General features: G+C 29.9%; 2 protein-coding genes across 10 annotated transcripts; both read right to left on the reverse strand.

Annotated features, from left to right (window-relative positions):
- Nucleotides 1–1992: 1992 nt before the first annotated feature.
- Nucleotides 1993–7863, reverse strand: LOC110652867 (methylenetetrahydrofolate reductase (NADH) 2). The gene is made up of 11 exons (XM_058136134.1): nt 7096–7863; nt 6938–6998; nt 6758–6840; nt 6479–6652; nt 5139–5312; nt 4933–5033; nt 4708–4819; nt 3750–3830; nt 3467–3644; nt 2489–2823; nt 1993–2360 (listed from the first exon to the last, which is right to left on the reverse strand). The coding sequence occupies exons 1-11, from the start codon at nt 7543–7545 to the stop codon at nt 2277–2279; spliced, it is 1833 nt and encodes a 610-aa protein (XP_057992117.1). The 5' UTR covers nt 7546–7863; the 3' UTR covers nt 1993–2276.
- Nucleotides 7864–10596: 2733 nt separating this feature from the next.
- On the reverse strand, nt 10597–21513 carry LOC110652877 (histone-lysine N-methyltransferase ASHH3). Of its 9 annotated transcripts, none has more exons than XM_058136163.1 (14): nt 21412–21513; nt 20996–21063; nt 19909–20044; nt 19535–19646; nt 16994–17093; nt 16428–16506; nt 16147–16318; nt 15958–16038; nt 15594–15768; nt 15448–15475; nt 15260–15350; nt 14659–14707; nt 14485–14580; nt 10597–10949 (listed from the first exon to the last, which is right to left on the reverse strand). In XM_058136163.1, the coding sequence occupies exons 2-13, from the start codon at nt 21023–21025 to the stop codon at nt 14509–14511; spliced, it is 1125 nt and encodes a 374-aa protein (XP_057992146.1). In that variant the 5' UTR covers nt 21026–21063; nt 21412–21513; the 3' UTR covers nt 10597–10949; nt 14485–14508. The 9 variants fall into 9 exon arrangements, with proteins under 9 accessions (XP_057992146.1, XP_021664223.2, XP_021664210.2 ...); XM_021808531.2 differs by having other exon boundaries at nt 10597–10968; XM_021808518.2 differs by having other exon boundaries at nt 10597–10968; nt 14478–14580.
- Between the last annotated feature and the right edge of the window lie 3202 nt (nt 21514–24715).

Raw genomic sequence — 24715 nt, forward strand, 5'->3', positions numbered from 1 at the left:
CTACCTTAAGTTACTGTCTTAACACAAATATCCATCTAAGCATCATCATCTTATCAAACTGTTAATTGGACTACTTGTACGATACTGGCAGACAGACAACAGATACATAATTTCAACTGAACACATGAGAAATGTCTCAAAATATTGGTTTATGGTACGCATTGATTCAAATCTACACCATGAATCATCAGTCGTAGATTTATCATTGGTAGACCACATTGAGAACATTCTGTTACAAGGTGAATTCTAAAATGATTTTAATAAATCTTTAATAACTAATCTGATTTGACAGTGCAATGCGCATGTCCACTGAGCATTTCTTAATTGTTAAGTCATGAAGAGAAGAGCTCATATGGATTATTGGATAACCTTAAGTTTTTATTGTTTTTGAGAAGCTCAGGGCAGGTGCATACTTTGTTGCTTAATCAGTTGATCATTTTCTTAGCTTTTTCAATAATAAAACTAAATGGTGTTAATATCCTATGCAAGTCAATAAAGAAGGCCTATGAAATTTTTGTTATTTTGCATCTAATTCAGCTTTCAAAGAATTCTGCTATTAACAACTGATTGTTTGTGCTTCCTTATCAGAATTTGGGTTTGATTGCTGCTCATGCCTGTCTCAGCATTTGAGAAGCTGCTGAAAGATCATGCTGGAAGGTATGCAACTAGAGATGAAGTTTTGCTGGTTTTTTTTTTTTTTTTTTGTTGCTGTTTATGCCTCTGTCTTTCTAATAGAATTTATGCAACTAGAGATGAATTTTTTTGTTGCTGGTTTATACAGAATTTTTCTGCGTGCACTTCTACAAAGAAGGGATATAAAGGGTTCTGCTAATATATCATAATTTTATGGAATGGGAAAATATATCCTACCCACATCTTTTCTGCGAGAGAATTGTAATGTGGACTTGTTATTTTTGTTACATCATCTGTAGATAGAAAAGGAAAGGTACACAACTCTATGCACAAGTAGAAAGTGATATTTGTCTAGTCAAAAGCTAAAATTTACTGGTACATTTTATGCAACGGAAGGATTTGTTTGATTAGCACATGCACCAGTGAGAATTACTGATTAGCTAATGGACATATTGGTCTAAAAAGGAACAATAATAAACTCATATCTACTATGGAACGACTATTTGTGTTAAATTATTTGGTGATTTGACTTTGAGCTACTAATTTTTGCTGTAAATATCATTGGGGCTTTATCTGTTTTTTGTCACACTCATCTCTTTTGTAAGTTTTTTACAACTCATAGCAACCTTTGGACTCCCTATCTAATTGTTCTCTTAGTTTTATTTTCCCTATTATATGTCATGGTTCTGAAGAGTTTCTTCTTCCTCGATTATTTATGCAGACTCAGTTCCCTCTTCTACTGAGGCTGTATGCAGCATACAATGAGATACCATCATTCCACAATGCTATGCTAGAGAAGCAGCCAGATACCGCTCCATCCAGCAACAAATAAATCAATTGTAGATTATGAAGTTAAAGGTACAAAGAAGAATAGTAGAAGCATAATGAGTAATATGTAGCTGAAAATGGAGTTTCTAGTTTATTTTCTTTTCCGTTGTGTAATGTGCTTGCAGCAGAATTTTATTGATCAGGTGGGAGGCAATAGATGACTTTGTTTCTATTTGAACATTCATGTCCTGCAGTTCAAAGATCAATGACCAAACGTGCACTGATTCCACTTTGTGGGCTATCAATTGTCGAGAATTGAAAGAGATTCTAAGGTAAAATTTTTAACTGTTTCTTAAATTATGAATAACATGTCATAAATCTATTATAGCCACATGATAAACTTTTAAATTTAGTGCTAATCCCTGCAATCTTTGATCAAGAGACTTAACTACTAGGAACTAAGAGACAAACTAGTAATTCAATCATACCCTCAAAAATTTCCAAAATACAAAAAAGTTAAAAAGAAAAATAAAAGAAACAGAGAAAAGGTTGTATCGGGAGCTAGAAGAGCTAACACCCAGGAGGCCAGGATTATCGAAGGGTAAACTCTATAGCTTCAGCTTTATGACAACTCAATAAAGAATGGTAATAACACATATGCTTTAGGCCAGTAATTTTGCCGCCACTTGAAAGGGCTTTTGTACCATAACCCAGCGGGAGGTACCAAAATCCCAATGAATTATTATTACATATCATGAAGAATTCAAAAACACCAAAATGAAACACAGCTATCATTAGTCTTATAATAAATACACCATTTTGAGTGGCTCTAATGGGATCTTAGAAAATGGAGGAGCTGCGCGCAGCAGCTAGCCTCATAAATCTGCAAATACTGCAAAAATATCACCATGTATGTAATCATTATCTACCAAGCTGACCAAAAAGTAGCCGCTCTGCACCTGCAAAAATTTAACATTGTATGGTTAATAAAAATTGAATCCTTGCCAAAAGATTAAGTGTTCATGGGGCCGGCATGCAATTTTTGAAGCAAGCTGAAATGTGTGTACTCAAAATTGTAACAAGATACCTCTTCAAGCAATTTTCTAGATGGATCATCCTCTGGGTACAAGGAAGCCCAACCTCTAGACCAGATTTCAAAAGCCTCATCCTTCCACACATTGAAGCTGGCGGGATCAACAACAGTTGGTTGGATAATCTGTTTTGCTGGGAAGACTCCCCAGGTTACCACATTCACATCATTTGTACCGACATTGGATACCAAAGTCCCTCCTTTGTTCACCGCCATATAAGTTATTAGAGGGAAGGACTTGCACTTGTCAACAAGAACTTGTAGCTTGTCAGTGGAGCAGAAGAACTCCAAATAAGCTTTCTGATAAACATATCCTCCTGATCCTCCCCAACCTGCAGACATATAGCAAAGGTGGATAAATGAGAGATGTCCTATGTAGCTTCTCGCCCAATTAAAATCTAAATCTTATTTTCAGAAATATAAAACTTTAAAGCCAGTTCCAGTTTTCCACCAGCAAATCTGAATCTCAAACTGAGAAACAAGGTTTGCACCAGAAGAAATTCTAGACAAGAGCACAGATACCTTCTCTTAATCAGTAGCATTTAACTTACAAGATGGGCTAACAGAACCAAAAAAGAAAAGGGTGACCCAATGGAGTAACTTTATTGTTACACCAAAGCCACCCTCTCATTACAGAACCAAAAACCAAACAAAATTTAAAACACAGCTCAAATCCTAATCATTTTATCTGTAGCAGCATCCCTAATGTGATGATTATATTCTTTATTAAGAATCCTTCATTACCTATTGCAATTCAAAATTAAGCAACCCTATATCAATGGGAGGAAAATTTGTGCTACAAAACCCAAAAAAAGCAGTTCCAAAATTTTACAATCATCAAAGTTCAAGTAATATAATGGCCTATATGTACTTTTGGTTTGTCACGTTCTTTGTACATGTCTTGTAAATTTTTGAAACATGATTCTTGTGGTGTATTAGAGGACATAAAACAAACAAGCATGCCTTCTTACTTACCAACAGATGGAGAATCAGATCTTTCCCCATTGACTGCTGGTTGACTATTGATAGTCAAGAATCCCTTCAAATTGATCTTGCCAAGTTGTTCATTAATGATCTTTGTCTCTGGTTGAAGGCCATCCAATTCTGACCAAGGGCTACTTTTCAACTTCCCAAGGCAGTGTTTTTTAAATTTCTGATATGCAAAAATTGCAAATGACATGAGTATGTGTTGTTATAATCAATTGGCCTAAAAGAAGAGGAGAGCACAGCTGATAACTTATATGAGTGGACACTGTACCTCAAGGATATCTTCAATACTATTCAATGGAGTTGCCCATTCATCGTGAAGTTTCTTGTCACGGGCACGTGCTCGCATGAACTGCACAAAAAATTAATGGCTTGGGTTATATAAAGGAGGAAAAATCACACAGCTAATACTTGAGGAATATTGCCACTGGAATTAATCAAAGAAACTCCTAGTCCTATGACACGTATCTGTTTAGGGTTGCAGTTGGGTGGTTAGAAAAAGCATTTTTTGAAAAAGCATCATTCTAGCTGCTTTTGAGAAAAACCGTTTAGTTGTTTTGGTGTTCTTATGACTTAAACATGTCAAATTTAATTTTAAACTAATTTTAATACACTAACTAATACGTTTCAGGAGGCGATTTTCTCAACAGTAACTCCAACAACTATGCCAAAGAAATCAATCTGTTAAAATCTACTTGCCCTATCTAGTGACATTACTCACTAGGTAATTGAGTCAGCAACTTCAACTTGAATTGCAAATTATTCAAATTTGACTCGAGAATATTTGGACTTGAACTCAACACCTTTCAAGGTTGGTTTATCTTTGGTGGATGACTCCGAGAGAGAATACCGACTACTGATATGCCAAAATAGGGAGAAAAAAAGAATTCTGATCAATTTCTAAATACTGGTCCAACATTTGCTTTTGTGCTGTGTTTGGACTATGATGTTGCAGAAGCTCACATATTAAAACGATGGAGATTTGTTAGTAAGCCTCTTCGTAGCTATATATTATACACGAAAAGAAAAAGCCCAAATATGCATCACTATATTTTGCTATATCAATTTCTGTGCCAGAAATGATGTCATAGCAACTCTCCTGTCAATGAACAAACTAGATCACAAGAATTACACCACATAGATGAAAGACGCTATTAAGATAAAATTAATTGTATAAAAAATTTATCAAAAGATTCACAATCAATGAATAAAGTATAGTAATTGTGCACCTGATAGTCAGTTAAAGCACCATAGGATGGATTGCAAGAATCCTCCCATCGGCCATGTGGGTACTGCTCCCAGCTCAAGGTTCTTGATATGTAGCTCTTGGGACGATTAGCCCTATGATCATTGGCTAGAAATATTAGACATTTTAAAACAGGTTTTTTCTATACCAGCCTTCATTAAGTGACAAATCCTGACCCAAAATACAATATTTCATGTGAATTGCATACCAAAATATTGGACGAACATCTTCCTTTGCACGGAAAACATTTGTAGGGCGTCGCCATGGTAATGACCTTGTTATCTTGGACTCATCAATCAAACCAAGATTCTGACATTGAAAATCCCTAGTTAGACATAAAAACAGGCAACTATCCTGAAGATGATATTATGAACATTTCGAGCCTGAATAATGAATTGGATGTAAGAAAGAAACCATTAATATAGCCAGTGCTGATTTCTCCATGTTTAGAGTATAAAGATGCAATGTCTTAATGCCATGAACAAAAATCTTCTTGCACATTTCTGTTCCAAGGTGAATTCCATAGGCTCTGACTGCTTCCTCATTGTCCTTAATAGGCTCCAATGCAGCAGCAACCTCAGCTGGTATCTACAATATGAAATTAAATGTAATCAATATTTATGTGGCAGAGCAACCAAAATTAATTTTGCATATGTAAAGCATTTTCTCCACAAACACAATCATCGTCGTTGAAGCCTATGGTACAGAAAATAAAAGCATGCACCCAGATGAAATAAACACACTTTTCCAGATGACAATGCAAAACTACTCTTAGGAGAAATATACAATAGAAAAAACAATCCAAATAGGAAAGTAAATGGCATAAACATTTAGCCTAGAAAATGGCATAAACATTTAGCCTATTAAAAAAAATTATTTGACCACTGTGCAATGACAACGAGATTGTAAGCACAGCCCAAGAGGACCATTCATATTTCATAAAAGTTCAAATGTAAACATCTTAAATTTATTGTTAATCAGTGGATATGCAACACTAATTGAACCCTACAATATGACAATACATGGAGGATGTTTAGTTAGGCTACTTTTAACTTTTGACTTAAAATATATTTTTTTAATTTATACGTCAAATTAAAAAATAAGTATTGTTTGGTAAAATTACTTTAAAATAACTTTTAGATAGTCTAAGTGTCTAGTTAAAAGGTGCTTCAAAGTAATTTAATTAATTAAAATTACCAAAAAGGATATGTTATTAAGTGTTATAGCTGTTAAAATGAGGATAATATTAATATTTTTAAAAAATATTAGGATAATATAATATTTTACTTAGTCCAGTCAGAGAGTAATTTTAAAATAATTAAATAAACTATAAGTAAGGTATCTTTATTTATGACTCTTGACTTATTTTAAATAGTTTTTTTACTTATAACTCAAACCAAACACTAAACTACATATAACTTTATACTTATAAGTAGATTTGACTTATAAGTCAAACCAAACACTCTCATTATTATTGCTATAGGCTTTACAAATTACAAACTATTTTTTCCACTCCTAGCAAAATGCATCAAATTGCAAGAGAAAAATACATTATGACTATCTTGTTTAATGATATTTAATCTCCAAGAAAAAGGGGCATTACTGAAAGAAATATGTGCATTAGATGCATCTATCCAACAATTGGCCAAGGTTCAAAGACAATTGCTTGTCACTTAAATTTGTAATTGACAATGTACTTATATATCTTAGATGAGACTAGCATGAAAAAAATACCTGTATGGGGGAATGCATACCTTGGTTTTGCAAAAGCCAGTCATTCGTAAGAAGCCTTTGTAGTTATTAATGGGCATAATTCCAGGAACAATAGGACAATTAATCCCTATTTGGCGGCAGTCATTCACAAATTTGAGAAAAATATCAGTGTCATAGAACAGTTGAGTGATAATTAGATCAGCTCCAGCATCAACCTGTAAAAAACAAGCATGCCCAACAGCACAAAACAAAATATTTCCGAAATAAGATCCATGACCATGAAGATCATTTACTTACTAAAACTAGAAGTAAAAACACACCTTTCGCTTCAAATACTCGAGATCTTTCTGGTAATTCTCAGATGTAGCCACCCCATCGCTTCCGATCATATCCGGATGAGCCTCTGAGCGGAAAATAACAGAAGAGCACAAGGATATAATCTTTTGCGGGTAATGTAACAGTATAGGGTAAAGTAAGAAACCAAGGATAGCTTTCAGAACCTGGATAACCAGCGACAGTAATGCCAAAGTAGTCGCCATATTTGGATCTGATATGTTTCACCTACAGAGACACAGCATCATCACTTCTAATCCCAACCAAAACAACAACAAAAGCCCAATTTAGAAGACCAAAACACAAGCCCAGAACTCCAATTTACCAGATCGAGAGCGCAAGCGAAGCCACCTTCAACCTGAACGAACTTATCCTGGCCATGAGGAGGGTCACCGCGAAGGGCAAGAACGTTCTGGATGCCATTAGATTTGATAGTTTGGAGAGCATGGTCGATCTTCTCAACAGGCATATTAGTACAGGTAAGGTGCATCATCGTCTCCACGCAGATCATGTTCTGCATCTTATTAGCGATGTCAAGAGTTAGATCTGCAGTGGAGCCACCAGCACCCCAGGTGATGTCGCAGAAAGATGGGTTGTGAGAGACCATTCGGTCCATCCTCTCAAAGAGGTTGTCGACACCATCCTCGGTCTTGGGAGGGAAGAATTCGAAGGAGAAAACGACCCTGTTGTTGTTGGGGTCTCCTCCGCCATTTGCATTAACCTCTGGTAGTCCAGCTCCTCCAATGGCTGCATTTATCTTGTCAATTACCTTCATTTTTGGAAACCCAATAAAGGAAAGAAGCAGCAACTACGGAGGAAGAAGTAGAATTGCCCAACAGCAAGTGGAGACGAGAGAATTACAGTAAATTTTTAGAGAGATCTCACAAGAGAGAGATAGAGAGAGAAAGAAGCGCAAATCTGACACTCGTGGGAGCCATTTCCCATTTTATATACACAGAGACCAAAAAAGTTGGTGTGCTTCACCAACTCCGCGATCCAGGAGCCGAGGAATTCATCTCCTCGTTTATTTTCTCGGCTCCCAAAGAATTGTAATTTTCGCAGGCTTAAAATCTTGTGATATCTAAACTCATTTTTAAGCCCTCAAACTTTACAATTTTTTATTATTGAACCATTAATAAATTATGATTTTTTAATTAAGCCCTTTAAGTTTTCTTTATATTATGTCCTGTTTTAACATATTTAATAGAAAAAATTAAAAATACTAATTTCCTTGTTAAGAAATTATCAGCACTTGAATTTAGCTCCATAGTTCAACAACAGTGAATTGAAATTTGTTTCGCTTTCTCTCCTTTGCTAGGCTTCAGAATTTGAAAAGATTCATGCTTGAAGAACCAAAGGAAAATGAGAAATATGAAATGAGTAGTATTTGATCGAGAAGAAGGCGAGGGCAGACGATGTTGGGAGACTGAGGCATCACATATTGAAAAGAGAAGCTTGAGGAAAACAATGGAAAAAAAATTAAATGAGTCCTTATATTTTCAATTAAGGAATAAATAAATCAAAAATAAGTTTTGAGTTAAATAAGTCAGTAAACTTTTTAATTAAAGTCAAATAAGTATATATTTAATAAAATATTATTTTTCTAATAAAATATTGTTTTTTAATTTTTTGAATAATAAAATATTAAAAATAATAATTTTAATATTAAATAAAATTTATTCACCATGCTTTTTAATTTCTTTTTTAAAAATTTATTTTAATTAAAATTAATAAATAATTTTAATATTTAAAATTAGAAAATTAATAAAAAAATTAATATTTTATTATATGTGAACTTATTTGGTCTTATTAAAAAATATATAGGATTATTTGACCAAAAACTTAATTTTTAATTTATTTAACCCTCTACTAAAAATATACAGATTTATTTGATCTTTTATTCGAAAAACAATGGTTGGTGGCCGTGTGACTTGCAGTTGTTATCAGGACTAGGGGTGAGTAGATTTTGATTCAAATCGAAAAATATAATCGAACCGAATCAATTCAGTTCAATCGATTTGATTTTAAAATTCAATCGGTTCAGTTTGATTTTATATTATAAAAATTTAAATTATTTCAGTTTGATTCAGTTTTGAAGAAAAAAAAAATGGTTAAACCGAACCGAATCGAATAGTAATTTTATATATTCAAATCGAATCGAATTGATTTTTGAATTGATTTATTTTTATGGAGAATTTATGAATTATATTTAATTATATATATATATATATATATATATATATATATATATATATATATATATATATATAAATTGTTTAATTTCATTGATTAATGGTTATTAGATTCAAACCAAAGTCAAAATTAGATCAAATAACTTGAAAATCAAGTCTAAATTAAAAAATTAATCAAAAATTAAAACTGATCGATTTGAACCGAAATGAACTGAAATAGAGTGATTCGGTTCAATTCGATTTTCATCCATTTCGGTTTGGTTCAGTTTCTAACATATATAATTTGATTTTCATAATTTAATTCAATTTGGTTCGGTTTGGTTCGATTTGAACCGAATGCTCACCCCTAATCAGGACTATGAAATTTTAGGGAGGACAATTGTTTTCTGAGCCTAACTTGTCTCACTCTTTCCCAACTCAACATTTTAAGGTTCATGGACTTGGGTTTGGTCTATCATGGGTGAAACCCAAGTCCTTTTTCTTTATCTCCCATTCACGCATGATGAAATAGCTCTCTCTTCAGTTTCTATAACGCTTTCATACTTTATAAATAAGTTATGTGATCAATGCATGCTTCAGAGCTCGTTGTTGTATACCCTTTAGGTTAACATAGGATATTGAGCCATAGAATTTAGAATAGATTCAATATTAAATACTCTAAATCATTTATCACATTTAAATATCTCTTAATTTCTTTTATTGTATCCAATGTTCATAATTATATTTTATTGTAAAGATAAACCTACTTGACTAGTCGATGAACACATTTATGTGACAATTATAATGATCTTCCTCTTTTCACAATTCTCCCAATCTAAATTTAATTTGTTTTTTTTAGGAATCCCCTACTAGACCGAATCTCTAATGATCCTCAATCAATACTATAAAATAACAAAATATTAAACTAAGACTTAAGTAATTGATCAGAGTTATGTGAATACATGGTAAAAATTATTTCTATTTTTTAGGTCTCACACAATAATATGATATCAATTGTATTTCCCTCATTGGACACTAGTATATGTGATATGAATCTTATATTATAATAATTTCTTATTTTTCATTATGTTTTTATTAAAATAGATACTATACATATGATGATTCAGACACTTTTTTATTATTAATTTTTCTAAATCTCTTTTCACAATCAAATAGATTTACCTCTAATAATTTTTTGAAGACAAATTATCTCATCTTCCTCCATATCACTAATTACTAATAACAATACATTTATTTATCTTTAATTTATTTAAATATAATTTTAAATTTTGATTTATATTTATTGGTATACCACTAATTTTAATATAGACAATTATATAATTAAAAATAAAACATCATAGCACAAAACCATTTAATAATATCACTTGAACCATTATCCATGGATTTTCATATAAATTATTAACTACCTCTACTCATAATATGCTAGTGGTGCATATGACCAAAGCATGCCAAAGAACACAAATAACTACCCAAATACTGTACTTTGAATCCAATAAACTAACCATTTGCATTAAGATCTATTTTCAACTTATTACCTTCACTTTAAGTTTAAATACTTTTACATACTGCAGGCCCCTTTTCCTTTTATGTGATCATGTAGAATATACCTTAATATTGATGACAACACAATGAAATTAAAAACAAGTCCCAACATGTAGAATATACCTTAATTAAGAGCACTTGCATTGCCCTACCATCCCTTATTTTTCAATTTAAGTTGCTGCTTTGGTTTTAGACAAAATAGTCTGATTATAAAAAATAAAATTTTGTAGCAGAAAATTAGTTTATTGCATAGATAAATGTTTACCAAATTGTCACCATCCAACCCTACTTTAATTAGTCCCCACTACACTACCAATTGCCAAGAGCACCCACTGGCCAGAGACCATTGAAAAGCTTCAGCTTGGAGTTGGGGGTTGGTTTCAGGTAGGTGGGTAGGGGTGGGACCATCCACACCTACCCCATCCCCTTCCTCGCCATTTACTCGCTGCGCAGAGACAAAATGCCTATCACCATTGAAGCACAACCACTTTTTAGATCAAATATGAAACTCATATATAGGCACACGTTCTCATATTGAAGCCACACCAAAAATATTCTACTCCTTCAAAGCATCCAAGCACAATAATATTATTATAAATACAGCCCAAAAAATGTTAAGGAATATGGTCAGGAGTATTATATCCTTCTACCAGAGTCCCTCAGACAAGCATCATAGAAAATAAGTAAGTCCCATCAAATTATTCCAATGAAAACCTGACAAAATTTTAAAAGTAATAATAATAATAATAATAATAAATTACAAGAATAGGAAAATATTGTTCCCTAGTAACTTCCGATTTCTAAGCATGCAATTCTGATGATGCTTCAAGTTTTCTTGCAAATGGCACAATCAACAAGAGCCATAGCATTCGAATATATGACAGACCATTGTTAGACCACTGGATCAACTGTTGGACCCACTAGCTGTATTTTCAGAAACCCTCTTTCAACCCTGCCACTAGAAGTCCACTGCTCTGTTAGGCACTAAGTTCTAGGATAAAAAAAGTCACTTTCAGAAAAGTATTATTTTTTAAATGTTACTGACAAAAACAATTAAAAAAAAAGTTTTGTTATTTCAATATTATTATGGCTAAAATAAATTAAATTTATTTTTTAATTAATTTTTTATATTTTTTTATTAATATATTTAAAAAAATGCTTTCTTTCGATAGTTATAACAGAAATGCCAAAATAGACCTTACACTGGTAGTAGCTCCTCCAACCTACCTACTATTTCCCAGGTGATAACTACAGTTTAAAATCCTTATTTTATCAAGACAAAGCATATGATATAAAACATTCTTGCAAACCATGTGCAAGACCAATCTTGTTTTATGTGGGCGCAGAACAGGGTTGTAAAATCATATTACAACATCCACAACATTTGTCAATGATAAGTCATGTCACCTGTAATATAACAAAAGATACGGTGAAATGAAAAATTAAAAATAAAAAATGTCACAGTATTACAGTAAGAAATTATCCAATAAAAGAAAAGCTCATTTTATAGTTGTCAATTACTAGAACTTCACGACCTTGCATTGGGGGCGTACTGTGTATATGAGTCAATCTACTTGAGTTCGACACCAAAAATACTCAAAATCTACTTGAATAAAATCCATTCAAGTTCTAATAGCTTGGCAAGTACAGTTCAAGTCATTAAATAAAGGCAAAAAAAAAAAATTGTGATGGGTAATGGCCGTTACTAATTGTTACTTAACGGGTAAAAGCTGTTACCCACAAGGATAGATAAGAGATTCTTTTCATTTGTGGAGCAAAGAAGCAAAGTGCTTATTTTGTTTCTAGTTTCTACACTTCTCTATCTGTTTTTCTTCAATTTCCCATCTCAAAATTTTCATTTCACAAATCTTCATTTCTTGAGATAAAATTATCTAATAGTGAAAGTTTATTTGAAGTGAAGAGAGCAATTAATCTACACTTCTGCATCAATATTCTTCCAATCCATTCAGGATCTTACTAAAATGAGCCACACTTCATATGCCCATTCAGGATCCTAGCCGTATTAGCTTTAAATTGATTAATGCTAATGATGTCTAAGAATAATTGATTTAACATCTTTATTTAATATATTTATGCTTATTATTTAATGGTGTATCTTAGTTTTAATTATATTTTTGTATATCCATTCATTTTATAAGCTTTACAAATTTTCAAAAAAATTTGCATAGGGATAGACCATTAATATTACTTTATGGCCATTACAAACTTTTTCTGTTACTCGCGACTATGATTGCAACTGTAGTGCAAATTAAATCCATGGTTCAAGTACCATATTACTCAACTCGAGCAGCTCACAAGCCCAATCGAGCTTGTCTAAGATTACACTTTTACCCATATATATAAATATCATAAGGATCCATGTCATGAGAAATGACTAAGTTTTATACTAAGTTTTACCCGTGTATAATATATAATAAAAAAAATGTTAATCTCTAATTCAAGCTTATTCAAGTTTATTTAAGCTTATATTTGAGATTCTAAACTTCTAGTTATAGTTATCTAACCGAGCTCGACTATCTCAAGTATCTCATCAAGTAGGGTTCAAGCTCTAAAAAATATAGCTTGACTAAGCCAGGTTGAATTTCAAGTTTCGAGTTTTAGAATTGAGTGAAGGTCAAGCTTGGCACTAAACTGACTCAATTCGGCTCAAACACACACCTAACTTTCACTCAAAAAACATGTTACGAAACTTACAATTGCTCATCACTTGGATTAGACAAAAATTTTAGCAATCAACTCAATTTGAAACAATTCAGTTCACCAAAAAACTTTTCCAAATCCTTTTATGAAGTATCAATTTTAGTAAAATCTTTTAATTTTATCAATTTGTATCTCAAATTTTCAGATTTTTATCAGTTTTATTTGACAAAATTAAATAGTTAAATAAAAAAAATTCACTGGAAAAAAAAAAAATTAAACAAGGATACTTGTTAACCATCCCACCCCACTATTGCCATTCCTACAAATTTATAGCATCAAAGTACTTAAAATTTGATGGGAGTATCTATTTTAAAACCAATAAAATAATGCACTCAAACCACTTAAAGTGGTATGCAGTCCAAATAAACCATAAATGTGTGTATGTGTATGTGTTATACAAGGTTTTTAAAATCGGCCTGTTCATTGAACTAGTGAAAACAAAAAGTTAAAGTTTTAAGGTTCATCTGGGATCAAACTGGAGTTTAACCAAGATACTATTAGATAAATATTAATTATACATTACAATTAATAATCTCTTATAAAAACAACAATAACAATACATTGTTACAATTATTAATTTAATATATTTTATAAATAACTACTAAAATAAAATTAATTATATTTTAAAATGTAATTTCTAAAATTTTAATTAAATTTTAGATTTAAATAATAATACTTTATATTAAAATTTAATAATTTAAATTAATATATTTATAAAATAAATTATTAATATAATTAGTTATTTCGTCACAATTTGATAAAATAAATAAATTTTATTTTTTTATAATTATTATATGAGAATATTTATTAATTATTTTATATATATATATATATATATATATATATATATATATATATATATGAGGAGAAGAATGTTCACTATTTGATGTGTAGACCAAATGGCAATCAATGTATGAAATTGCCCTCAGTCTAGGGTTGCCTTCTGTTTTTTTCTTTTTTTTTTTCTTTTTTTTAAAAGACAAGCAATCCACCCATTTAAGCCCAACCGGGTTAACCAGTGCATGGTTCAACTCCAGTTCTTAAGATGAGAGGGTTTAAGCTTCAACCAGTTATTGGTCTCATTCCTAGTTAAACCGGTCCGACTAGCCAATCCAGTTCTGTTCTAACAACAGTGGTGTTATATTCAACATAGACTGCTCGTGGATCAATGCCTATAAAATTCACGACTACCAGACCATTTGTCATTTGTGTGTGTAATTGGTAAAAGCAAAAAGGGGGGGAAAGTGAGCACCATGTACCAAAATGATTGCCCTGGAGCTAGATCACAAAGTTACGAATTCCCAATCTTCTTTTGACATGTCTAGAAATTCGACAGCACCGTCTTCAAACATTATCTGAAATAAAATTAATTCATTTGGATGTGATAACGATAGTCATTTGTATCACAGTAACAGGAAATGAACTATTCCTACCGCATGTTTTCTTGAATACTTATCAAATCGCTTGATCATCCCAAAAGATCTGGAATAATGAATCATGGGAAAAAAATTTAACAAATGTAAAATAAGACATTAGCATGGAAAATAACTGCAGATTCAAAAATTCAGAACTCAATACTCTTTAATCAAACTTAAATTGATGAACAACTCCAGAAACACAAAAGGACCATGAAGATGATAAGCATTAGCTCATGTAAGAAGAAAATGCTCTTTAAAAGACAAAAGCAACTTCAGTCACTCCCAAATTCTATTGTCCAGCAAAAATCAGGACTTCTAAAAGGTTCAAGAAAACAAAAGCATAATTCAGATACAAACTCTCAAGACATTGATGACTTAAGTGAGATTATAAATTAGAATGATAGCAATTTAAGATTCATGGATATTGGATTTTGAAGTTTCCATTAAACTCTTGAAATCTTAAAAAAGTTTTTTCATCATCACCCTTACACCTGACCCTTCCGATCTTGAAGTTTTAGTTACATTATTGACCAAAACAATTCATTTCTTCATAGATTATCAGTTCAAACAAATTCAGATTGATTAGCAAAGGGAATGAAATAACATTCTTAAGTACCTATCATTGTATGGACGAAATATCTGAATCACTTCCCCAATGCAATTATGAGAACATTTCTGTTGTTTACTGTGAGCATGTTGTGAACTCCCTGAAATAGAAGATAAATGCATAACGATAAAAAGAAGAGTGTTACTTACCAATGTAGCATTATTCCAGCAGATAATTACTAGAGGACTATTGCTTACCTGTATGCAAGCCTCCATTCTGATAAACCTTCACAAAAATTCCAGAATCAGTCTAGCTTCATCTGAATATATGCATAATATGCAGACAAAACAGTAGAGGTTGCAGTGGCATTATATGGGATGCATAAATAACCTCCTATACATACATCTTTTCCAGATAAAATTGCTTTCAATTTGGAAGAGGACACTGCCACCTGGCATGCTACTAATTTTAATGCAGCATCTGAAGACATCTTAGGCTTGCTGGGTTTAACCCCTAGTTTTCTCCTGCAGTCGACAGCACCACAATGGCAGTCCTGATCTGCACCAAATTGAACAAACCTGCTAAATTTATTAGATAGGACTAGGAAATACGAATCTAAAAGAAAATAAATAAATAGGGGTCATAATTAAGCATACAAAAATTTCGTCATACAGAAAACAAATTTCAATATGCATGATCAATTCAGAAGCAAGCAAAGAGCACTCATTAAATATATAATGAAATAGAGGTGATGAAAGTTGTCTTACTGATAATCATAGGTCAGATGCTCGCCCTTTTTAATATCCCGAGTTGCAAATATGCCAATTCTTGTCTCACCGTCAATTATCCTTAATGAAAAAAAAATGAAATAATAAAAAGGAGTAAGTAGTGTAACCAAGTAAGACCACCCCACTAACTATTTAAATTGAGAATAGGAATAAGGTCAGTTATAGAACCATTTCTGCATCTCGGTATTAGGAGAACAACTGTGATTTATGTATCTTGACTTGTTTCCCTTGTATGTGGCATCAATTACCATATCTCGATTAATTTCACACAAGTAAAAATTTGTCTCTCCACGGTGTTTCATATTCCAAAGCCTTTCCTCACAGGTCTTATCATCTATGACTGCAATATAAAGATTAAACACCGAGTCACATATTCTAAAATTAATGCAACAGTAAAATGTGAAGATATACCATCAATGGTGATAACATGCAATTCTTAGAAACATCACCTTCTCCAACATACTCTATTACAAACTCCCCCTGTGCAATATCTTCATCAATCACAATACCAGCTCCACATTTCTCTGTCTACAAGCAATAGCTTACTTAATTTCATATTTTGAGCGTACATTTAGGAAACAACTATTCATGCAAAGCAAATGATATAAAGAAAATGCGAGGCACTAAACATGCAGATAAAAATTGGAAGAGAATATTGTGAATAAAATTAGTTAAAAAATGGTAAGGGATTATCTTCCAGTCTACAACCTGAAAACGATGTGTGTGTGTGTGTGTGTGTGTGTCACCACACGTTTGTGAAAGACAAACAATGAGTGCATATACACCTGTAGGAAAAAATGGAAATAATATAATTTATTTATGTTTGTTATTTCCTTAGTGATAGCAAAATTATATTGTGTTCCTCCCGTAGTTTCTTTTGTTCTCATGTCGAGCATTGCTTTTATCCCTCTTCATAAGTCTTTCTCATTATTAATAGAATCCTCCTCTACATGTTACTCAAGAACTACCAAAAGAAGTTCTTTATCCTTTTTAAATAAATATGTGAGTCCCATACCTGCACTAGTTTCATTTTCTTCACAGGTCGGTGTTGAAAGGGTTTGTTGAGGCACGAACTCCCACATTTGCATCCTGTGGAGCAGCTCGACAGTAGCATCCTTGGGGGAAAGGAAGCAATTAAATTGCTTTTTATTATTGAGAAAGAAGATTGCATATATATGAAGGCCATTTGCAAGAATAACTATACACAAGACATTCACATAAAGCCACAAAGCATTCATGAAGACCAGTAATGGATGACTACAAACATGAAAACAGTGATGCTTGTTGTTATAGTTTGACATCTTTTTCTCTCAATAGGTGCTGGTAACTATGAATCCAAGACAGCTTTTTTTAGCCTTATCAATAAAGGTGGCATCATCATAAAAGAAATCCACTAAGATTCAAATGGCAACACCCAAACTGCTATCATGTTTATATTTGGAGAGAACCTGACATTTATTGCAGACAATCATATTGAAACATATTCCAGCATAGATTTAAACCAGAGTTGCAGCCACAAACACAGTGTGATGACAACAAGGCCATGGCAGCTATGGCATGACAGTCAGAGCTTGTTGCAATGCAATTTTTTTTTTTTTTTTTGTAAAGATTGTAAAATATATTAAACTAGTTATTAACCCATGTTTAATAGTTTTTAAAAGTTTAATAAAAATTAGTAATTATATATTTAAATAAAAAATTTTAATTATCACATAATTTTCCTGTATAAAAACATAGGTAATTAATTTTTTACAACTTTTTAAATTAGGTTATTAATATAAGCCATGGCATAGTTTATTTAGAAATTTAGGGGCATGTTTACTTGTAGAAAACAGTTTCCTGTTTTACATTTTCTAAGAAAACTCTAGTTTTCATCTTTTATGGATAATAAAGGAAAACATGGAAAACACATTCACCTATCAATAATAAAAAAAAAAAAAGTTTTTTAATTAAAAAAATAAAAAATTATAATTTCATAATTAAAAAAATATTATAAAATATAATTAAAAACTTATTTTACAATTAAAATTTTATAATATGTATTATTTATAATAATTTATTTTAATTAATAAATAAAATTTTACTTTTACCATGAATTTTAATCCTACTCAATTATGACTACTTTATTCAATTAAAAATTTGCATTGTCTAATTATGAAATTCTATTTGTTATTGAATTTTATTAAAGAAATTAATTTAATAGTAAAAAAGTCAAAATCCAATATTATATTTTTCAGAGAAAAAATGATGGTTTGCATGTGAATTCTATCAAAAAAATATTTTAAATTAATATTTATAAAATCATATTGCTTATATTTTAATTAAAATATTTTTAATATATAATATATAACTAAAGTAAAGAAAGTTTGTGTATTGATAGAATTCTATTTAGTTTAAAATATATTAAAATTATATTTTCAATTAAATTGTAAATAATAAAAGAACTTGATTCAACACATAGTATGTTCAATGCATATGATCCACATGTGTACATAACAATTAATTGACAGGCTCTAATATAATGTCATGAAGCATTTTATCAATATGTGAATATTTAATACAAATCCACAACAATAACATAAGTGTTATGCAAAGAACATATACAGAAATTACCCACATAAATTAATTTTACTTCATAAAATTAAATTTGAAAAATAAAAATAAAAACTTTGTACAATAATTGCTTTACAACAAATTGTCATGGTACTCTTCCCTTCATCAGTAGTGGTACTAAACTAAAAAATATTCACTACTCAGAAAGAACATCCCCAGGGCAATATATCATTGACTAGTGACAGCTTTGCCACAAGAAGTTAGGCATAAATAATGGACCAATGGTTCTGAGTTCTTACTAATCTAATATCAGTTTTTCAGATAAGGAGATCATGAGAGAAGGGGAATCCATTGTAAAAGAAGTGAATCCCAAATGCATTTATGATGTAACATGTCATGAACAGGGACAACGCATTGAAAAACAGCTTATAAATTAAGAATCAGTAACCTAAAAGGCAAGAACAGAATGGCATTCTTAAAGTATAAGACATGAGAACATAGAATAATGTTTCTCACTCTCTCTCTCAAAAACAAAAAAAAAAAGGAAAAAAGAATATATTGGACAAGGGAAGAAGAGGATAATTAGGGACAAGGATGACACATCCTCCAATCAATAGAAAGAATGAACAAGGAAAGATAGAATTGGCACTCTAATTGAATGTCCACAAAGACAAAGACAACAGGTAAAAATTTACAAAAGCAGCATACCATAAATAAGTCAAGAAGACACTTATTCTTAAAAGACCAAGCATTCTATCCCAAAATAATTGCAGAGGTAACTATTGCCTCTTAGAAAAACAAGCATTCCTCTCTAACCAAAGATAACCTATCATAGAAAGCTTGAAAGTTGAAATTGATCATAAAGACTTGAAAAATAAATTAAAATCCAATAGCACCAGATGAAAAGAATACATCAGACAAAAGATCAGTAGAAACTCTTTTTAGCCCTTAAACATGCCATATATAAGTCACAACAACCATAATAGACCAAGACTACTCTTACCCACAATGACAATCTCTACCACAGACACCAGAAGAACCTGGTGATAAACTGCAGGAACAGAATATGCCATCATCCTCCAGCCGCCTTTTACTTTTCTTGGTGAGATATATATCTACAATTGTCAATATCAACAAAAAAGAATAATGAACAAAGAAAGAGATACTTCAATGCTTATAGGAAATTAGGAATATAAGATAGGATAAAAAACAAAATCTGTGAACTGACAAAATACAGAGTTCAAAAGAAATCAAAGATATATATTAAAAAAAAAAAAAAAACACTACATTCATGTTCTTCAGAAGAAAACAAAGACCATATAGTATAGTAACCGCAATATAATTGCAAAAGAAAAGTGATATATTTTGAGTGGATACTGCGCTTTATGGAAGTGTAGGATGTAGGCTTCCATTTATTAAACCATTCTGGAAGCTCAAACTCAACTGGATTGCCTATCTGCTTCATCAATTTGTTGAATGCAAGGTTGATGCAATTGTGATCACAATCAAAATTCTGATGAACAGAAGAATGCCAAAAACAATATCTCAATCACAATAGAATTTTTCTTCTTTTTTAATGGAAACATGATGTCTTGATATGTATTGAATACAACGTATTAACCAGCTTCAAATTGGTTCAATCTATAACTTCATCTTGAAAAATCAAAGACAGGAAAATAAGCAAAAAGTTTAGGTGAAAAGGGAAAATTTTCGCAATGTATTTGAAACCCTATAAAGTAATTCACAACTGGTTCTCAATAACTAAAAATTATGAAAATTTCTCAGAAAATTTTCCCCCAGACATATTATTATTTGGCCTAATAAGCTAAAAAAAATTCCTAAACTTTTGAACCTTTTCTCAAATCAATCGTATTCTTAATTTTATCAATCTCAGTTTAAACTATAACAATGATAACAATTTTATCCAACTTAACAAGAGGAAACCAAAATTTATCCATAAACACTTTAAAACTATATCAATCAGCAAAATAAATTATCTGCTTTACTTGTTTGTAATGCTAATAAACATTAAAAAAAAAAGAAAAATTCTTTCAATAAATAATTATACTAATTTTTCCTAGTAGTTGATAAATAAAATATATTTATTTTTTATGATGGAAAGAATTTTAAGACAATAACGTTTGCTACCATAAGTATCGGAAACTAAAAGAAATTACACTTATTAAGGTAGTTTGTAGGTTTTATACTACATTTCAATTCTAATTTATAAATATTATATTTTAGACTCAAATAAAAAGAATAAGATAAAATTGAAAAAATGTGCAAAGTTAAGATTCTTCTATCATTTCTTTGCTTTCTACTAAACAAATAGGAGCCTGAAATATTTCAAGTAATGCAACTAATACCAAACAGACAACCCACATCTTAAGAAATTCTAGAATTTCAACTAACATATGAATTCATTAAAAAAAAAAAAAGAGGCCAGTAGGAACTTAAAAATAACCTCTTTTGTTGCAGGCATGAACTCAAGCATCAAAGCCAAACCAGAATGTGGATCATGAATGTAATTACCTACACAGCATTAACATCCCATAGAAAGTCAATATCCTTATCAAAATAACCCTTGAAGAATTTCTGTAAAATCCCAACAGGAAAATTCAAAGAAGCAATTAGCATAATTTTTTTTCCTTTCTTTCCTGTGCTTGTTTTAGAAAACAATTAAGGAATTGCCCATGTCAAAATGTTACAATCCAATTAGGAAAAACCAAGTAATCTGGCACAGGCTGCCCAATACTAGGACAAGATTAACAAAGAAACACAGCGTGTAAGGTAAGAGTAGGGTGACTGAAAGAAGAAGGAGGAGGAGAAGGAGAGAGAGAGTATAGAGGAGAAGGGAAGAGATTGAGCTAGGAATTTCACCAGGAGCAGGTCCAAGCGACTGAGCGAGAGAGCAGATCGGGGGAGAGCGAGAGAGCGAGTAAAATAAATGTAACCCAACTCCCTAGAGGTTAATTTAAAAATGTTAAAAATCAAACTTTTATTAATAATATAATATTAAAAATAATAATTTTAATATTAAATAATTTTTAGTATTTTAAATTAGAGATAGTATTTTTATGATTAAATTAATATTTTATTAAATAAATTTATGAAAAGTATAAAAATTTATTTAGTCTAATTTTAATTTTGAATTTGACTCTTCACTAAAAATATATGAATTTATTTAATTTTTTTAATAAAAATATTTATTGCTTTTACTTATCATTAATTTTGAAGGACACGAGTTATATGTTTATCAAATTAATAATAATCCATAATTATTTTTATTTATATTATTTTTTAGTACTCGTTTTAAATACTTGTTATTTAATCTTTCTTTATACATAATCTTTAATTACTTTTTTTCAATAATGTGAGATTATCATTTAATTGATAAGTAAAGAATTCATTAAATACATAGATTTCTAAAATTATAATATTTTGAAATAATAAATTTTATAATCAGTATAGAGTGAAATTAATCATTATAGAATGAAAATATTTTAAGTTTTTAACCATTTTGGATAAAGCAAGAATAAAAAGGTAAAAAAAAAAAGTAATTCATGAACAATAAATATTTTTATTTTTTAAGAATGATGATTGCTTATTAAATAAGGCAACTTGAAAATATTAGAAATTTAAAAATTTTATTTTAAAATACCTTTTATCAATTTAAAATATTGTTTATATTAAATTAGGATAAGATTGTACAATATTTTTTTCTAATTTCTTCTTAAATATGTAATTAAGTTGTTTTTTTTTTTGCTTAATTAATATTTTTAATAATTTAAAATTTTAATTATTTGAAAGATATTTAATTGTAAACTTTAAATTGTATATTTTTGTCATATTTATAATACTTAATATAAGTTAATTAAAGAAATTTTAAGAAGGTTAGATTCAACACATAAAATAAAAATTCAAAATTTGAAAAAAAAAATTATATAAATTAAGAATATGACTTATTGATATTTTTAAAAATAATATATGCTTCATGCATTAATATTATGTTATGGCATTTTTTTTTTCTTTATGAGAATAAGATACAATTCATTAAGGCCCTATTTAGTTAAGCAAAAATTGATATAAGAATGAGAATGAATGGAATCACTATTCCCCTTTTCAACCTAAGAATCAAACTATAAGAATGGTAATGATTATCTTATTAAAAGTTAAATGCTCAATTTTATCAATGGAATGTTTAAATTTTTATATTTTCATATTATTAATTAAAATAAAAATATAAAATAATATTTTTATATTTCAAATAATTAATTCAAAATAAAAATTATAATTACAATTATAATAATTAAAATAATTATAATTATAATAATAATTAAAATAATGTTAATAATTAAAATAAAAAAATAAAATGATTATAACAATAATTAAAATATAAAACTATTATTTTTACAGTTTCATATAAATAATTAAAATTATACATTATAATTATAATTAATTATACCTAACTAGAATGAGGCACAATAAAAATATAATTTTTATATTTTCATGTAATTGATTAAAATAAAAATTTTGAATATAATTAACTTTAATTATTTAAAGCAAAAGGATAAAATATATTATTTTTATTTTTACTTAGAATTAAATAAAATAGAAATATTATAATTATAATCAATTCAAATTAAAAAGTATATAAAAAATTATTTTTTATATTTTTTATAATAAATAAAATTAAAAAATAAAAATATAAAAAAATCATTTTAAGTTGATTTTCATTAAGTAAAAAATAAGTTTGATTATGATTTGGCAGTTTATATAGGCAAATCAAATATCTTAGAAAGAAATCTGATTTTGATTCTATAGTGAACTAAATATAAATGAAAATTTATTATTTTATTTTCTATTCTGGTTGATTCCAATTCCAATATGTGAACAAAATGAGTCCTAAGTTTACATTATATTATATTTAATTTAAATTTAATTGTATTAAAGAAATATTTGTTAAATAAGTTTCTATAAATGCTAAATAAAATTATATATTTTTTGTTAAATAGGTTTCGGTAAATGCTAAAAAAAATTTTATATTTTTATTTAAAAGTTTTACTTTATATATATATATATAAATTAAATGAGAAATTTTTGCCTAGATCCGGTCCACCATAGACTTATGATACAAACATATAGGACTTATGTATTTAATAAGCAGATCTCACCATATATCTTATATCTTAGGTCCATAGTAAACCGGGTCTAAGTAAGAAAAATTCTAAATTATATTTGAATAGAAACCCCAAATAAATATAGAGTATTAAATTTCTATATTATTTGTCATCCATTGTTTGATTTTATGGCTTAGCCACATCTAACGCCTAAGTTGAAAATTTTGTTACACCAGTATCATGTGCCTATTAGTAAGAAGCTTCATAGATGATAAATCATCTTGATTGTAAAATGTGTGTTAAGTAGTCTAGAAAGAGATTGTATTTTTAACTAATGATTTATATCCCATGTGATGTATGTATATTTAAAATCATTAAGAATGTGATTATAGAAAACCGTGTTTCTATTCCGATTCAAGTTAAAAAAAAAATGAAGATTAAGTATATTCATGTAAGATTTTTAGTTAAGGAAAACTAATGACTTTATTACTTTTGAATATGAAATTCAGTGGCTTCACCACTTCTGATATTTAAGTGCAATAAGTTTGCCTAATCTAATAACTCTGTATAGTGGTTTACCTCAATTTTGTAGTGTAAATTAGTGGTTTTGCACTCATGTTAAATGAATCTAGTTGCTCAGCCGCTCTTGAAATGGTAGTTTGGCTATTATTAATTTCCTCAAATCTACCACATGACAAATATGGCACTTATATATGATAAGTAGGCCGAACTAGTGATACTTATAACAAGCACATGGAGTTTACTCTTGTCAATGCAGTGTCATACATCATATCAGTGCATATAATCCCTCGACCTAAGATAACACAGTTATCTTGTATATAGGTGGTTTTCATTTGATACTGCTTTCATACTCGTACTGTGTATGGGTATACGGGCATGCGTTGGCTCCTACTAGTTATATATGGAGATAGGTGTTGATTAAGATAGGATCCATTACTCTAAGTAAATAGAGATAAAATCCTATGTTCATTTAATTATTCTTGATGATTTAAGTTCCTGGCCAAGACAGATAAACTTAGCCAGAAATGAGTTTCTGACAAGAA

This window comes from Hevea brasiliensis, chromosome 2 (assembly GCF_030052815.1).
Source record: "Hevea brasiliensis isolate MT/VB/25A 57/8 chromosome 2, ASM3005281v1, whole genome shotgun sequence".
Lineage (NCBI taxonomy): Eukaryota > Viridiplantae > Streptophyta > Magnoliopsida > Malpighiales > Euphorbiaceae > Hevea > Hevea brasiliensis.

Excerpts from the sequence above, each read along its gene's own strand:
- LOC110652867 (XM_058136134.1), bottom strand. The coding sequence starts at position 7,545 with ATGAAGGTAATTGACAAGATAAATGCAGCCATTGGAGGAGCTGGACTA. Across the intron at positions 6,999-7,095 it reads TCGCTTGCGCTCTCGATCTG|GTGAAACATATCAGATCCAA; the intron begins GTAAATTGGAGT and ends GTGTCTCTGTAG. Across the intron at positions 2,361-2,488 it reads CTAGAAAATTGCTTGAAGAG|GTGCAGAGCGGCTACTTTTT; the intron begins GTATCTTGTTAC and ends AAATTTTTGCAG.
- LOC110652877 (XM_058136163.1), bottom strand. The coding sequence starts at position 21,025 with ATGCTTGAGTTCATGCCTGCAACAAAAGAG. Across the intron at positions 16,507-16,993 it reads AGAAAATGAAACTAGTGCAG|ACAGAGAAATGTGGAGCTGG; the intron begins GTATGGGACTCA and ends TATTGCTTGTAG. Across the intron at positions 16,039-16,146 it reads AATACCGAGATGCAGAAATG|GATAATTGACGGTGAGACAA; the intron begins GTTCTATAACTG and ends TTTTTCATTAAG.